At 35.5% G+C, this 15,852-nt stretch overlaps 1 protein-coding gene across 1 annotated transcript; it reads right to left on the bottom strand.

Annotated features, from left to right (window-relative positions):
- Positions 1–2,953: 2,953 nt before the first annotated feature.
- LOTGIDRAFT_132962 (hypothetical protein) lies at positions 2,954–15,566 on the bottom strand (the record flags this gene model as incomplete). Its single annotated transcript, XM_009067425.1, has 31 exons — positions 2,954–3,155; positions 3,489–3,661; positions 3,955–4,118; positions 4,411–4,536; positions 4,819–5,009; positions 5,258–5,342; positions 5,504–5,634; positions 5,969–6,198; positions 6,425–6,653; positions 7,005–7,157; positions 7,369–7,469; positions 7,701–7,877; positions 8,172–8,309; positions 8,668–8,802; positions 9,079–9,180; positions 9,450–9,496; positions 10,061–10,251; positions 10,608–10,649; positions 10,999–11,081; positions 11,275–11,314; positions 11,539–11,633; positions 12,096–12,191; positions 12,441–12,561; positions 12,729–12,901; positions 13,108–13,234; positions 13,543–13,733; positions 13,952–14,053; positions 14,389–14,538; positions 14,741–14,796; positions 14,977–15,101; positions 15,475–15,566. 31 exons carry the CDS (start codon positions 15,564–15,566, stop codon positions 2,954–2,956), a joined length of 4,068 nt encoding a protein of 1,355 aa, XP_009065673.1.
- Between the last annotated feature and the right edge of the window lie 286 nt (positions 15,567–15,852).

The following is a 15,852-nucleotide window of genomic DNA, read 5'->3' as shown; positions in this document are numbered from 1 at the left end:
GATCTTTCGTCAATGTTCAAAGTCAACCCAGCTGTTAATGGGTACAGATAATCCAGGAAGGGCCTGTAGGTTTGGATAAGTACTAGCTGGTAGAAAAATACTAGCCCCCACCCTCATCTTAAACTCAAGGTTAGCATAAAGAGGGTGTTAAATCCTGACCCCAGCTTACCTTATCCAAATCAAACTAAACCTACCGTATCTAAGCAACAGGGCAGCACAATGTTCGTGATCTTTATAAGCAGCAACGTGGAGTGGAGTTCCGAAATGACAATCAGAGGCGTTTAAACTGGCCCCAGCTTTTAATAATAACTCCATGCAGTCCGTATGGCCTGTGAGAAATAGAATAAGCAACGAATAGTATTTTCTCAAACATTTAATTTGGCAAGACTTGGCTAGAGGATTTTCAAAATAGCCGTAAAAACATACCTCGTAAAACTGCTTCGTGTAGAGGAGACGTCATCAATAATGGCGGATTAACGAAAGCTCCATGGTTTAATAAATATTGTACGCAATCTACGTTACCGTTAGAGCAGGCATCACATAATGGCGTAGCACCATCAATGTTTCTCGCATTCACCTGAAATTGAGGAAATCAATGGCAGAAGAGAGGGGTGTTGAAAAGCTTAAAAAGAGCTCTTAAACGTCCATTCAGAAGTTGACTGAAAATTGTGATTTTCACCCAAAAACGGTTGATTGAAAATGATGAAGCTCTGGGATAATAAAGGCTGCCAGTGTAAGCATGCCTGCCATCGGCACATCTTCACAAAGTCAAGCTTTTTCAAACTTCATATTATACCTTAACTTGTATCATTAAGATTACAGTAAGACAAAGTTTGTAATAGCTTGACAATATGCAGATGGCCACAACTTACCTCTGCTCCAGCTTCTACTAAAGCCTGTATACAGTGGAGATGTCCTGATAAACTAGCCTCATGGAGGGGTCGGACTAGATCTGAACTTGCTTGGTTTACATTGTGTTCTCCAGTCTGTATCAACTTCTTTAACTGTTCTATATATCCCTGCCGAGCTGCCTGATGCACCGGGTAGGAATTGCCTGAAATATAAAATAAATCAAGACATTTTTTTGGCTTTTGGGGAGGCTCAAAAGGACAATGGAAAATGATAATCTAAAGGGGGAAAGAGAAAGTTGCAGAGAAAGCCAGCAGTTCAAGAGAAGGCCTAAAGGGCAATTGAAAGTTGAAAGTCATTTAATTGTAGATGAACCAAAATTCAAATATCTATTCTCAATAGTATCACAGGTGAATGAAATCGATTGAGTCTACAGCGATAATCGAAAAATTCAATGACGATAATGTAGGACTTACCTCTAAAAGACATTTCTTTATCTGGTCAAGTTTCTCTTTAATTCTATTCTGAAACAAAACAAAATTTCAAATGAAAGGGAAAAATTAGCATTTGTGCAATTGAGTGTCTCAACAAGTCTCACTTTACCCTTTCATCAAATGTAAAGTGGCTTTTAACAGAATTATAGTAAATGCAAATGAAGATACTTATCTTGTTCTGGGCGAACAAATAGTTGGCATATTTTCTAAACTAGAAATAGGGATTGAAGGACGTGGAATTGATGATCTTGAGATGAAAAAAAATCAACATTGAACGAATGAATCCCACTTTCCCCTACTATTGTTCAGCTGAAAAATTTGACGTTTCACAAAGGAATAGACCACATTCTACCAAAATAATAAATACAATGAACGCTGGAAATGTTAAACAATACCTGGTATAGATAATCAAAGGAAAAGAGCAAATGGTTTACTACTATTGTCAGATTTCCTTCACATTTCACCAACTGTCAATAGCCATTCAAGGGACGTAACTACTTTGAATTCAGACCACAACAATTTACTCCATTACTGACTGATAATGAAATGAATTGTTTTTTTTTCCTACTGTTTGGGCTAATGAAGACAGGCAAAGCCATGCGGTGTACAATGAGCATTAGCATACTTTTTTATGATTACTGACTGTCAAGGGATCTTTATTGTTGATAGCCTGTAGCACACAGGGCCTCGGTTTATTATCCCACACGAACAATTTAACACTCTTTTAATGCATCAAGCGACAGCGATGTTCTTCAACAAAAAACTATACTTGATCACAAGAACCTTTCTTCAATGACACTAAAGTATCTCATATCTATGGGAAGCAAAAACATTGTTTTGGAAAAACGACAGAATTTCAAACAAATGAATGAAATAACCTTCACCAACCTTCTCAAAAAATACCTGGTCCCTACGCATACAGTTTCACATACAGTTTCACAATGTTCCATCGTAAGACACAATAATTAATTTAACTTTATTTAGATCTTAAATTTTTACAATTTTTACAAATACAACAATTTTCTTTTTATATTGGCAAACAACAATTATCTACATCATAATAAACAGTCATATTGCACGTAAACAACAACAAAATAAATATTATCAACATTTCAATTTACGGTAGACCTACCTTTAAAATGGGACTTAATCAAACGAAAACATTGAGTCTACTTTTTCAACACTTCTTCACATAAATTTAACATTAAGAAGTTTTGAACTCTAAGCGCCTATTTCCAGAGGCTTAATAATCTGTAACTCCTGTTAGCAAAATCAAAATTGTTATAAAGTATTTTAGAGGAAAACATCCAAAGTAAAAGGATTTGAATTCTTAGAGACAATTTTCAAAGTTTTATACCACCATCTCACAAAATCAAAATTAGCATGAATTTATAAGAACAGCCAAAGGAAGAAAGTTTTTGAACCCTAAGCGCCTAATTCCATTGTTTAATGACACCATCTCTAACTGTTGTCTAAAAAACCATTTTTGAAGAAACACAGCCCTGGCAAGTAAGCAAGGTTTCAAGAATTTAACAACAATTCTCACAAAATCAAAATTAGTTTGAAGTAATAAGCAAAGCAAGTAAGGAAAGGATTCAAACTCTAAGCGCCTATTTCCAGAGTTTGATAACACCATCTCTAGCAGCAGTAATAACCAGACATTGTGAAGATTGACAGATACTGATATCACTGATAATATTATGATGGGCTGTGGACGGCGCCTCTGGTCCCCGTCGTGGAATATCTTCACTATTAGCCTGTTTCTTTGTGTAATTTTCCTGGATAACTTCTGTTCCATCTATCAACTGAGACCTGGAATAAAAGGAACAACTATATTTTGGATAACAACTTAGGTTCTACCAGCTGGTTCTTGATCATACCTCTGGATAATGGTTTTACAAGGATAACAACTTTGATTCTCTAAAAGTGATTTCCCCAGCTGATCCTTGACAGTCCGAACTCTCTTGTAAACTTAAGACAATGCAGTGTGCAATAAGGGAAATTAAATCAATATATAGTGACAGCAGTGTTGGCAAAATGAAATGAAATGAATGGAGTTTTACATCCTACTTTTCTGCACCATGTGGGTAGCAGTGTTGGCATGGCAAAAGAGTGAGCAATTAGGGAAAGAAGGAGTAGAGTTACCTATACGAGACAATGGTGTTGGCTAGATCTGTAGGTTGATGACTCATCACAAAAGAGTTGGTCGGGGTTGAGAGATCCCAGTAACGGATCCTCATATCAGTTCCACCAGTCAAGAGAAATACCTTGGTATCAGTGGCTGCTATATGCATACCATGAACTGCATGGTTATTTGTCTGCAATTAAAATACAATCATGAGCTATGGGAACTCTTTAAAATACTAATAATTTGGACTCTCTACCAGGGATGTTTGAAATGTTGAGTTGGCAAACTTACATACTAAATAAACATTATTAGATATGTGGACTCTCTGAAAGGGATGTTGGGTCACTAAACCCAAATACTAAATAAACATTATTATCTATGTGGGCTCTTTGAAAGGATGTTAGGGGTGACAAACCATATACAAATTTGGTTTGAAAGCTTCTAAATTCTTTTAAATTTTCTAAACTAAAGATAAAGTCAAACCTGATTGGGTGAAACTGATAATGGAGGGGCATGACTTGCCCACAATACTTTTTGCCTGGCCCCAGTCTCCACGTCCCACATGGATACCTCGTTATTCCACTGAGGAGCAGATATAATCCACGACTGTTCCTGAGGGTGCATGATCAATCTTCTTACACGAGCATCTGAATAAAAAAATCATTATGTTTTGTAATGAAAAAACAGTGGTCCTGGGTTCTAATCTCTGTCGCTGTGTGAGAGTCTGGTGACCTTGAATAAGCCATCTCTCCTCACTATTCCAGTTCATCCAGTTTTACATGAGTACTGGATAATAATGCCAAGAGATTTGGCCAAGGACCAGCTTGTAGAAAAGGATCCTTGTGAACTTAAGTTCTAATCCTTGTAAAATAAATGTTGCTCAGGTAGACAAGCTCCAATATTTTTTTATGGAGTCGAGGGGGTAGGGCAGTTACTTACTAGCAGGGTGTTGTATTGTATTAATAGGCAACTGAAATCTCATGTCCCAACAGATATGAGCTCCACTACTGGTTCCTACAGCTAACCAACATTGTGTATGATGAACAGCAAAACTGGTGATCAAACCTGCAAATAAAACGAAAATAAATGAACTTTTGAACTCTACAGGATCAAGGTCAAAGTTCAAAGCAACATGACAGAAATGGAATGAAAATCAATGGAGTTTTACGTTTTACTTTTCTGATTGGACTTATGAAGACAGGCAACGCCATGCAGTGTACAATGAGAGAATTACAGATTAAGACAGAGAGAGATCGAATAGGGGATATAGCCCTTGAATTTAGTGAGCAAACATTGAACTTTGTAGTAACTGCTGCCACTGCCAAAACAGAAAAAAATTTAAAATACCTGAGCGAGGTTCGTTCTTCAAACACCAAGCAGGTTCTGGAGAGCGTAAGTCTAACCCCACAAGATAGCCGTTAACACTAGCGTAAGCTAGAATCGACTGCGAGCCTGTATCAAAATGGGTGATGTCCATGATATTACCATACTGTTCAATATCTATCTCTTTTACTGCCTTGTTTCTCATTTCATCCAATCTACAGTTTCAAATTTCAAAAATTATTGGAGTGAACAGATATTATTCCCGTTCCCATGGAGATGGCAACTTGGATAAACAAAACGATCCTAAGCAACGTTTTCGCCAAAATCATGTGCCTTCAGAAAGAGTTGAGCTCTGGTGAATTAGCCATCATTGAGTAGGCCTACTATAGCTGTCCTGATGAGGGTTGTGTATCTGAAATAAGTGTAGGCAGCATGAGATGAGTTGTGAATTAAAACAACCTACCTATAGACATATATAGAACCATTATCTGATACCGTTGCTAAGGAAGTAGAATTCTCACAAAATGTCAGAGATTTAATATGGCCGCCTGAAAAGAAATGTAAATAAATGTTCTATACCCTGAACTCTAAGTAATATAACTTAAAAGCGTACGATGATAACGTTATGTGTCGTGACTTGGAAACAGCTACTTCACCTGCCGCTTGGGTGGCCGGTAGATATGTTAAACAAACATAAAACAATAAATACCTTGTTTACTAAAGGTCTGTGTAGACCTGTTTAACACACTCTTTCCCTCAAGTCGGTTACATTCCCACAGCTTGACTGTACCATCATTGGAACAACTAGCAAAATAACTGTGGTCTGGACATACTTGTAATCTATAACATAAAATAATTCCCATTTTTGACAAACTGTCCCATATAAATCATACAAGGACATTAAAAGCCTATACTCTACATAGCTGTATAAAACCAGTCACAAATTGACGTCTGTTGAAGTGAGAAATCAGCCATGTTTTACCAACGTACTACAAAGTGACAAAGCAAAATGAAAGATAATTTTTAATGACTTGTGTATCTGAAAAACTGGTATTGAGGTGTGCATTGAGTACTTGAACTGCAGATAAAAGATATCCAGAAAAATTTGAGGAAGGTCGTTTTGTGTGGAGTCTAAGCTGTTCTCGTGGATTCATGAATGAAGGGAAACACTGACCTATTAACAGCAGCTCTGTGTTCCTGTAAATGAGCCACAAGTTGACCTTTTGGTTTCCAGTTGTCTGGTGGAGGTCGACTGTCCCACGCTATACCTTCTAATAAATCTTTAGTTTGGACATCTGCTGCATATTGTTCCCGCCTTTTATGAACCAAGTTCCGTAACTCCCATTTACAGTTAGCATAACGCACTGAAATCATAAAAATATCAATTAGATCCATATACAACATCTTGATTTTGTCCAATTCATTTTGATTTTAGATCAGAAAGCTAAACTAGGGTATAGGGATGTTAATTTGGTTGTATTTGCCAGTCATGTTCAACTTTGGTTCCAAGTATCCAACTGTGAGTAGCTACAGGGGGGCAACTAAACACCATACACCATTGCCCCTATGGTTTTGGGATCAGCTAAAATCACGACAAATTTTTACCTCCTTTTTCCATCTGTGAAGAAACTTCACTACTCGTCACTGAATGGTTAATGTTAACGAGACTGGTTGTAGATGATTGGACAGAAATATTCAAGGGAGGTTTCTTATCCAATGGATTGCTCTCTTGTTTTTCTAAAGTTTTGGCTTTGGGTGAAGTTTCTGATCTTTCAGATTCTCCAGACCCAAACATCTTTTTCCAATCTTCATTCTGTGGAAAAAAACAAAAAAACAGTTTATACCACGCAAAAATATTTCTTGAACAGCTGATCAAACCGGGTTGAAAAATCTAAAGGTGTCATTTCAACTTATGCCAAGAATAAACCCTGGACCTTCAGGTTAGCGAGCAAACGTCTAACTCACTGAGCCACCATGTAAAATTCAAGGTCAAGTTCCGATTCTTACCATGACAGCTGAAGACTGTTCTGTTTGTGCAACTTTCTTTCGTCTTCTGGAACTGAAAAAAAAAAACCAGAAAATTATCAGTATTTTATCTATGAAAAACCTTAACTATTTCTCATGAAAACTGTCCCCAAAAAATGGATTATAGATCATATTAGGGATAATAATTCAGAATCACAAAAAGAAAAATTTCAAAATTATTTTACCCTGTGGGTGAGGCATGTGTCTCTGCTGTTTTCTCTGGGGCATGTTTATGTAAATCAGCGTGACGTCTGGTAATGTTTCTCTGGCGTGACCCTAGGGATGATAAACTCAACGCCCCCAATCTTCTACTTTCACTTTCAGTACTGTCATTGGAACTGCAAGAAAATCACATTTAGTATTACATGTTGAGAAATAGAATTATTGTGGTCTGAAAACTATGTAATAATTACAAGAGTTATGTCCCATTATGAGAAAAAATGAAAAAGAGAAACATTTGGGTTTAAAATTCCCATTTTAGCCAATCAAATGCTAGTTCTTATCCCTAATTTCCAATTCTAGGGCAATGTGGGAAATTTTCCAGCTTACCTAGCCCTGGTTCTGTACAACTTCAAAATATAATCTTTCATTGCCAATAATTTATTTTCATGGTTTTCGTTCATTCCGAGAGAACTTAACTTTCTGAAAACCTAAAAAATACAAAGTAAGGGATGAAAAATACCCCTTGATTTCTTCCCCACCATGGCAATAAAACTACAGAGTGCAAATTCCACTAAAACTTAGTGCTTGATGACATCACTAATGTGATGTTTTAGAGGATTGAAAATTGGAATGATGTACATTGATGCTATCAGTGTCCCTGAAACATAAAAAATTTAGAAATCCTCTTTACCATCTCTGTAAATGGAAAATGCACCAACCTGTGTCATCCCACTGTCAAGATTTTCAAATCCTGGATCTGAAAGCTGTCTGGCGATACTTCTAAACCGTTTTCTGTTATTGAGTACGTCAAACAGACCTTCAATGGAGGCTGATCGTAAAATATAGTCGAATACAGGTCTTGGTATATACTCATCTAAAGCATTTAATAACACCACCTACAATAATAAAGTTATATAGATAAACTAACTGTCCTGATGAGGGGCTCATATCCAAAATGCATTCAATAACAAAACCTAAAGAATATTAAAGTAGATAGATAATATAACTGCCCTGATGAGGGGTTCATATCCAAAACATATTGAACAACTAATAAGTTATAGAGATAAAAAACTTTCCTGATTAGTTTTTTGTATCCAAAACACTGGTAAGCAAATTTGATCTTCAGGATCAAGGGTTCGTGGTGGACCGACACAAACACCTTCAATAAATCCAGATGAATGAATTCTTACCTCTTTGTTAATCTGTAGAACTTTATGTTTTAAAAACGGTAGAACTTGAGGTAACAGGTAACAATGGATATCAGCTATATTCATGATGGTAGCGAGGGCAGTTATAAATCCTACTGCTCCGTGTCGTACCCATAATCCCTAGATAAGATTGGAAATGGAGTTTTACGTCTTACTGTGAGTTAATCACAACAGGCAATGCAATGCAGTTTGCAATGAGGGAAATTTTACCAGGACAGCAGCATTATTATTAGCCTACTCATTTTCAATTTCCAACTGCCAAGGGGTCTTTAAGTGCACAGACTGTAGCACACAGGATCGACAGTTAACTTTCCCATCTGCATTACTGGGCCCTTTATTCATGTCAGCCCCTCTGATATACATCATTGACAGGGCGATACTGGGTTGTGATCAAACCTTGTGACCTTTAGGTCAACAAGCATGTAGCAGTTTTCACTAGAGATATCAAAAATGAGATGATTTTGCAATAGGCGCTTACCGGATGTGATAAAAATGGTACAATTTCCTTGGTGAACTCTAGTAACATAGATTTATGTAGTAAACCCAACTCGGCCAGTGCTTTCAGTGCCCCTAATGCTTTATGTAGAACAAACTCTTCAGGGTCTGACAAGCCCTGAAAATTTCAACAACAAAAAAAGTTTTGTCATTTCCTGTTTCGAAATCAAAAACTACATGTTGAGGATGGACATGATGATATAGAGTGATGGAATTTTAACATCATTTGTCTGGATACATTGAACATGTTTGCTTTCAGTTTCTAGCTCAGATTAACTATTTGAGGAAAATACTGTTGTCTCTTTCTTTCTTTGTAAACCAAATTTTTGAGAATGGCTAAAAGAAAATGGACACCCTTAGAATAAGTGTAAATTGTTGTTTTATTCAGACCTACCTGTTGTAGCAAGGGTTTTAACAAACTGGAACTCTGCCACCCTATATAGGCTGCTACCCCCACAATGTTGTCAAAGAATGAACCTCGTAACAACCAGTCATACTGAAAAACAGAGGACAGATGTCATCCAGCTGTAGCCATTACATCTGACTTCTGCAGTATGCAAAATTTTATCATCAAAAATGTCATAAATTTTTTGTAAAAAGATTTCTTAAATATGATTTATTCAGTCATGGTCAAGTTCAATCTACCTCCTTCCACTACTGAAGGTGGACAATGCCATGCAGTGTGCAATGAGGGAAATTTTGCTTATATTAGTTATCCAATGGGTAATTAAATTAATACTATTAATCAGTATATATTGACAGTACCTTGTCATTAAGAAATGTAATCATATGAGATAGCAACACATCACTTGCTGAAAATATAAAATTCATATATCAATATTCCGAAAGAATGATTTACACCGCAAAATAAATGAAATGAATGGAGTCTTACTTTGTAAATGGCCAACACTGTGCAGTGAGCGATCAGGGAAATTGTACCAGAACAAAACAACAATCTATTAACATTCCGAATTAATGATTTATATCGCAAAATAAATGAAATGAATGGAGTTTTACATCTTGCAATGCCATGCAGTGAGCGATGAGGGAAATTTTACTAGGACAGCAGCACTAGCCTACTCTTTTTCCAATTTCCAACTGTCAAGGGATCTTTAACGTTCACAGGGCCACAGAAAAATAAATTAAATGAAAAGAACTTTGTCTTATTTTCCTACTGCTGATTGAGCTAATAAAGACTGGAAAAGCAATGCAGTGAGCAATAAGGTAAATTTTGCCATGACAGCAGCATTGATCTACTCATATAGCATGAAACTTTGAGTAACATGTTTCAGTTTCTATTTTAATATTCTTACATCAAAAGAGATGAAACTAAGAATCAAAACTGATCAATTCAAAACAGCAATAAGCTCCCCTACCTTTCTGTCTACCGAAGAAAACACAGAGTCGTGTGATGCCACTCTCTAATAACATTTGTTTGACAGCGTTATCAGGATCACTGAGTAATGTGACAACTTTCTGTTGAATCGTTTCCTGTAATGTCTGAAGTTCCATATCATAACTAGCCTCCATCTGAAAATAAAAACCAGGAAATTCAGTTTCTAAGATGCTTCAGAGACACAACAGAACTGATTTTGGAAATAAGTTCATTAGTATGAGATCCGGTACAGTTATAACTTTGGTTGGCATCACTCATAAAAAGAAAGGCTATTTAGTTATCTATTTGACACCCCTCAAATTTCTATTGAACTTTTCCACACATGCATACTTTCTATCAATATATAACTGAATATACATGACTGGACGAGCTCATTTGTAAAATTAGGGATGATTTTTGTTGCCTGACAGATTGCGCATTCTCCTCCTTCATCCAAAACCAATATGGATGCATACATTTATCTTTGTTATAATTATAAGAGATAACAAACCTCGTAAGGTGTACTGTCAGAACTTTCATCTGTCAACTGAACCTCCGTAAATTTACTTAGTTGAGTCATCTCCAGAATACTGAAAAATATAATTAATATGAACTTGAAATCTTTTTTGAGAAAATAATAGTTGGACCTTATCCTTAGCCATAACCAACAGGAACTCACTTTGAATTTGAATAATGTACACACATACCTTACCGTAAAGCAGATAGCCAACCTAGAGGGTGTAAAGCTTTACGGTAAAGCAGATAGCTAACCTAGAGGGTGTAAAGCTTTACCGTAAAGCAGATAGCCAACCTAGAGGGTGTAAAGGTTTACTGTAAAGCAGGTGACCAACATAGAGTATAGGGAGTGGCAGCCAAAGTAGATGGTGTAAAGGTCCTACCATAAAGCAGATAGCCAACATAGAGGGTGTAAAGCCTTACCGTAAAGCTGTCTCAGACAACTGAGCTATATTAGCAGCGTAAGATTCACGAACCATTACTACATCATCATGAACTAGGCTCGACTGAAAATTATCAACAAAAAAAAACATCATATTGGAACAATGATAGGCTAGAAACAGTGAAATAGCAAATACCAGCTAAAAGTGTCCACAAGACACACATTAATGGCTAAAAAAAAAACATATTCAAAGTGTATAGAACAAAACCTATGTTTGAAAATTTAAGTAGGACCAGGAAATGTAAATATTTACTCACCAAGCTAGGAAATATATATTCTGGAAACACATTACCATCACTGAAAGAACATTTAAATTAATTGATATTATTCACAGCTTTTGCAATCATATACAATTAATCAAGCTTATTTCATAATCACAAAAACCAAAGGTATCTGGTATCTGACAGAAATTAGAATGATGCAAATATAAGATATAAATGGTCTCTGATACACACACACAAAATTTATTATCTCTTTAAAATTAGTGAATGTATCCCAAAATGGTGACAGATTTTACTTACCTTCGAGGGACTGATTTAATATTTGATAAACATTGTGTTACAGTATTTATAGTTTCAGCACGAACTCTCGGAAACACGTCATTAACAAAATATAACTGAAATATTACAAATCAAATACAGTATAATTGTGAACATAGTCCGCACCATTTATAACCGATATTTTTATTTTCTAGCCTTTTTTATTAATAAGAAATACAACTATGTGAACTCTCTGAAAAAAAAATACAGATTTGAAGTCGAACTAATTTATCTAGCCAATATGTGTAGCTGATAAACCGCTCTGTGAACTCTCTGAATAAGAAACTGATTTGAGTTGAACTAATTTGATCAAGCCTATGTGTAGCCGATAAACCACTCTGTGAACTCTCTGAATAAGAAACTGATTTGAGTTGAACAATATGAACAAGCCTATGTGTAGCCGATAAACCACTTTGTGAACTCTCTGAATAAGAAACTGATTTGAGTTGAACAATATGAACAAGCCTATGTGTAGCTGATACTCAGAAGTAGAATACAAAAGCTATCAAAGATTCAAAATAAATCAAAAGTTGTCTTACCATATAAGGAATGATTCTATCTAGTATAATATCAGAGGTTACGTATTTAGATAATTCTAATAATAACTCTAGAGCTAAAACACGTGCTTGACAAAACTGAAATACCCAAAAAAATATTATTAGCTATGTGGACTCTCCAAAAGAGATATCTAGTTGATAAACCTAAATATCAAATAAATTCTTCAGATTTTGCAACCAGATAATCAGCGATATAGATTTGTGAGGTGGGCACGGAAAATATAGCCCGCTGTTTGAACCAAATTTTGCAAATTCAATGACATATGCCAATATTCCTCATGCAATGGACATCCAAGGACAGTTGGAAAAGAAAATCAAAGTGCTTACATGTAAATTACGACAAGACGATCCAACAAGGGAGATAATTAGAACCAGACTGACATTATTTTCTAGTTTATTTTCATCTATTTTTAAATTCTTTAACAACGACGGCAGGTCTCTTTTAATACTGAAAATAAAACATTCAAATGATGATTTATACAAAAAATTTAATGCTTCAATCAACAATTCCAATACAAGTAAAATTTGAAACTGCAAATTACAACTTACTTCCTCAAATATTTTAGAATAAACAATAATTGCAGTGTGCAATGAGGGAAATGAAAAGAGACTTACATGGTAATTCTGTCGTCTGCTGGTATAATAGGAGAGGTAGCGAACTGTTGAAGATAAATCTTTAAGAATGTATAAAAATTCTCGGGGAATGCCTTGCCACGTTGTTTTACAAGATATTCCTCTGCAGACAATCTGTGTTTGGGATCTTTCTGTAACATGTGACGCACCAATTCCTGTTTAAAGAAATCAATGGCGGACATTTTTCTTTTTGTATGAGCACTTGCAAAATGAGAGAAAAAACTAGTAAAGAGATCATGCTATCAAAAATGGAATTTTAAGTCGTACTGTTTTAGCTGATGCAGTGTGCAATGAGGGAAATTTCGTCAGGACATGAGCTCAAAAGTCACTAACTAACTGAGAAAATAACATAACAACAAACCTTAATATGGGGATCTGGTATTTTTTCTAATATTTTCCAAGGGCTGTATTCACCACTACGATAGGTTAATAACTGAGACAGATCAAAGGGTATGGTTCCTTCAGTAAACAACTCTGTTATAACACAACTAGAATATACACAATAGATACAACAATAGAAACTAACCTACTTTATCATCCAATCAGCATTGGATAAATTTTCTTTTAAATGCTTTGCCTAATGGTTAAGAATTTCATAATCATGTGACATTTTGACTGACAGCTAGCTGAAGTAAGTAAAATTTTCATGATAATTCTATGCTTCATCCTCCGCCCACTTCTCAACTACCAAAATTTTGTTTATGAAATATCAGGGATGTTGATTTGGCTGTATTTGCCAGTTAAGTATTACAAGAGAACTAGAGCTCTTCATAAAAATAATAATAATATAACTTACCCTGCTGAAAATATATCCATAGCGGGAGTTAAGTCCCCTATCTTGATCTCACTGGACGTCAAGTCTATGTTACCTTGGTTACCCTGTTGTTCCTGAATACGCCAGCCGCCCTCGATAAATCTTTCAGGAGCTATGTAACATGTACGTCGTCGCGATGTATCGAAGAAGTATGAAAAATCTGAGGGATTATCCTGCAAATAAAGATAAACAGAAAAGAAAAATTTTCAATAAAAGGATATAGAAAGACAAGAAATGCCTTGCAGTGTCCAATGAGGGAAATTTGTTAAAGACAGTATAGCCAACCTCTATAAATTAAGTTATATTCTGTTCATTACCACTTATACTACCTCAAAATAAACTGGACAGTCAGATGTATGTAAAGAAATATCTTTGGTCGACTATAGCCTACCTCTGGAAGATATGTAGGTTTAAAACTGGCGAAGTCTGTTAATAACAACCACGTCCATCCTGTTATCATGACATTCTCTGATTTTATATCACCATGACATACCTGGATAACAGATAATTATCGTAAAGATTCAGACAAAAAAAAGGCGGAAACAATCAAGAAACCAGTCCTCCACTGGTACTTGATCAAACTTCTTGGCATTGATTTTTCCAGGACTACACTTCAAGTTCCTGCTCATTTGCTTAACCTCATGATTGATTTTAGAGAGATGACTATTAAGGTTCTCGATGATCCTGTCTACCAGCTGGTCATTGCTCCTTTTTGGTCAATCATTCTTGATCCTGCCTTAATTGTCTATACCCACTAACAGCTGGGTAGACTTGAATAACATGGAAAGGTATTTTAGAGCGAAATCATCATTCAAAATCATGACTCACCTTGACTCTATGGCATTGGTTCAAAGCACAGAGCAGTTGAAACGCAATCCATTTTTTCTCTATCAGATTCAGGAATGGTCTGGTACTGATTCTATCATACAGGCTGTCCTTTACATACTGTCTGAATATCAACCCTGCTTTATCAGATTGCTGGAATAAATATTCATGACTTCAATACTACCAATATAATACGTTGAAATTAAACATGCTAAAATGGATTTTAATTTTTATCTTAGTGAGTGAAAAATTACCATAATCCATCAAGTCGTGACAGTATGCTATTGTCATCTAAGATTAATAAATATGAAAAGGAAATACCATTTTGAGTTAAAAAACAAAAAAGGTCTCTTACTAGAGCTCTTTGGAATGGTAAACAATTAGAAGTGGTCTTTAACCTGGTGCCAATTTCTGGAATAAACAAAATACATTAAAAATATTTATCAGGCAGAGAATATGAGTGCCAAAAAAGTGGAACCAAAACTTGTAAGATTGCAATATTTCTGATTCAGATTTGAAAGTATTTACAAATAATTCTGAAAATATATTCCTCAAATAATTTACAGGTTGTGGGTTTGTAATTCAACCTACCTTCCAATCTGAGTTTGTGAGTTTGTAAAGGTAAGGAAGGATCATGAATAACAAAAACTTTAACAACTAGTTGTCCTTCTTTATACTTGGCTCTGGCCACTTTAAAAAATCTGGTGCTTCCAAGACTACAAGAAAAATAAATTTTTTGATGAAAATAGTCAATAAAATACTGAAATTTCTCAAAAATTAATCCATTTATAGCTGTAAACTCATAAAGATAGAATATTGCCTCTATCATTGAAATTCAATATCAAAATTGCATTTCTTAACCAGTTACTGATTTCCATATGTGGCTCTTTAAGTTGAAAAAAGCTGCTATTGATATATAAAGATCTTTGCCATAGTGGCCTCAAGAAACACATAGTGTAAGTCGCATTGTAAGAACCACAGACGTCTGATTAAAAATTGGAATTAAGTAAATTGATGCTATCAGTATCTCCTATACATAATAAAGTTTTCAGAAAACCTCTTTACAATCTCTTTAAACCAATTATTTACCTTGTTTGATGTTCATAATCACCAATATCCGCTATATATAGTTCTACTGGTAAAATCTGAGAGGGGGCAATACCAGTCAGTTGGTTCCCCATTTCACATCACTCTACAGTAGTCTGTATACCACCAATAACTAAAAGAAAAGGTTTGATGTTAAATTTTAGGGCTGATTTCAACATTAGATACCCCGCACTGGTATTCCTCTAGGAGAGGAAATTGAAAAGGGGGAAAATCACTGCATGCTTCTATAGCCTACCCAGCAAAGTAACGAATGATGTCAAAATGGTTTCCAAAGCATACATTTTGTCCTCAAACTTTGTTGATTGATTGCAACAAACCCATTTGTCCCTTTATTAAGAACTGAATCAATTCAATAACCAA

The sequence above is a fragment of the Lottia gigantea genome (genome assembly GCF_000327385.1).
Source record: "Lottia gigantea unplaced genomic scaffold LOTGIsca_82, whole genome shotgun sequence".
In the NCBI taxonomy this organism is placed as follows: domain Eukaryota; kingdom Metazoa; phylum Mollusca; class Gastropoda; family Lottiidae; genus Lottia; species Lottia gigantea.
The sequence above is the reverse complement of the archived record's forward strand: the minus strand, read 5'-3'. Positions and strand labels throughout refer to the sequence as shown.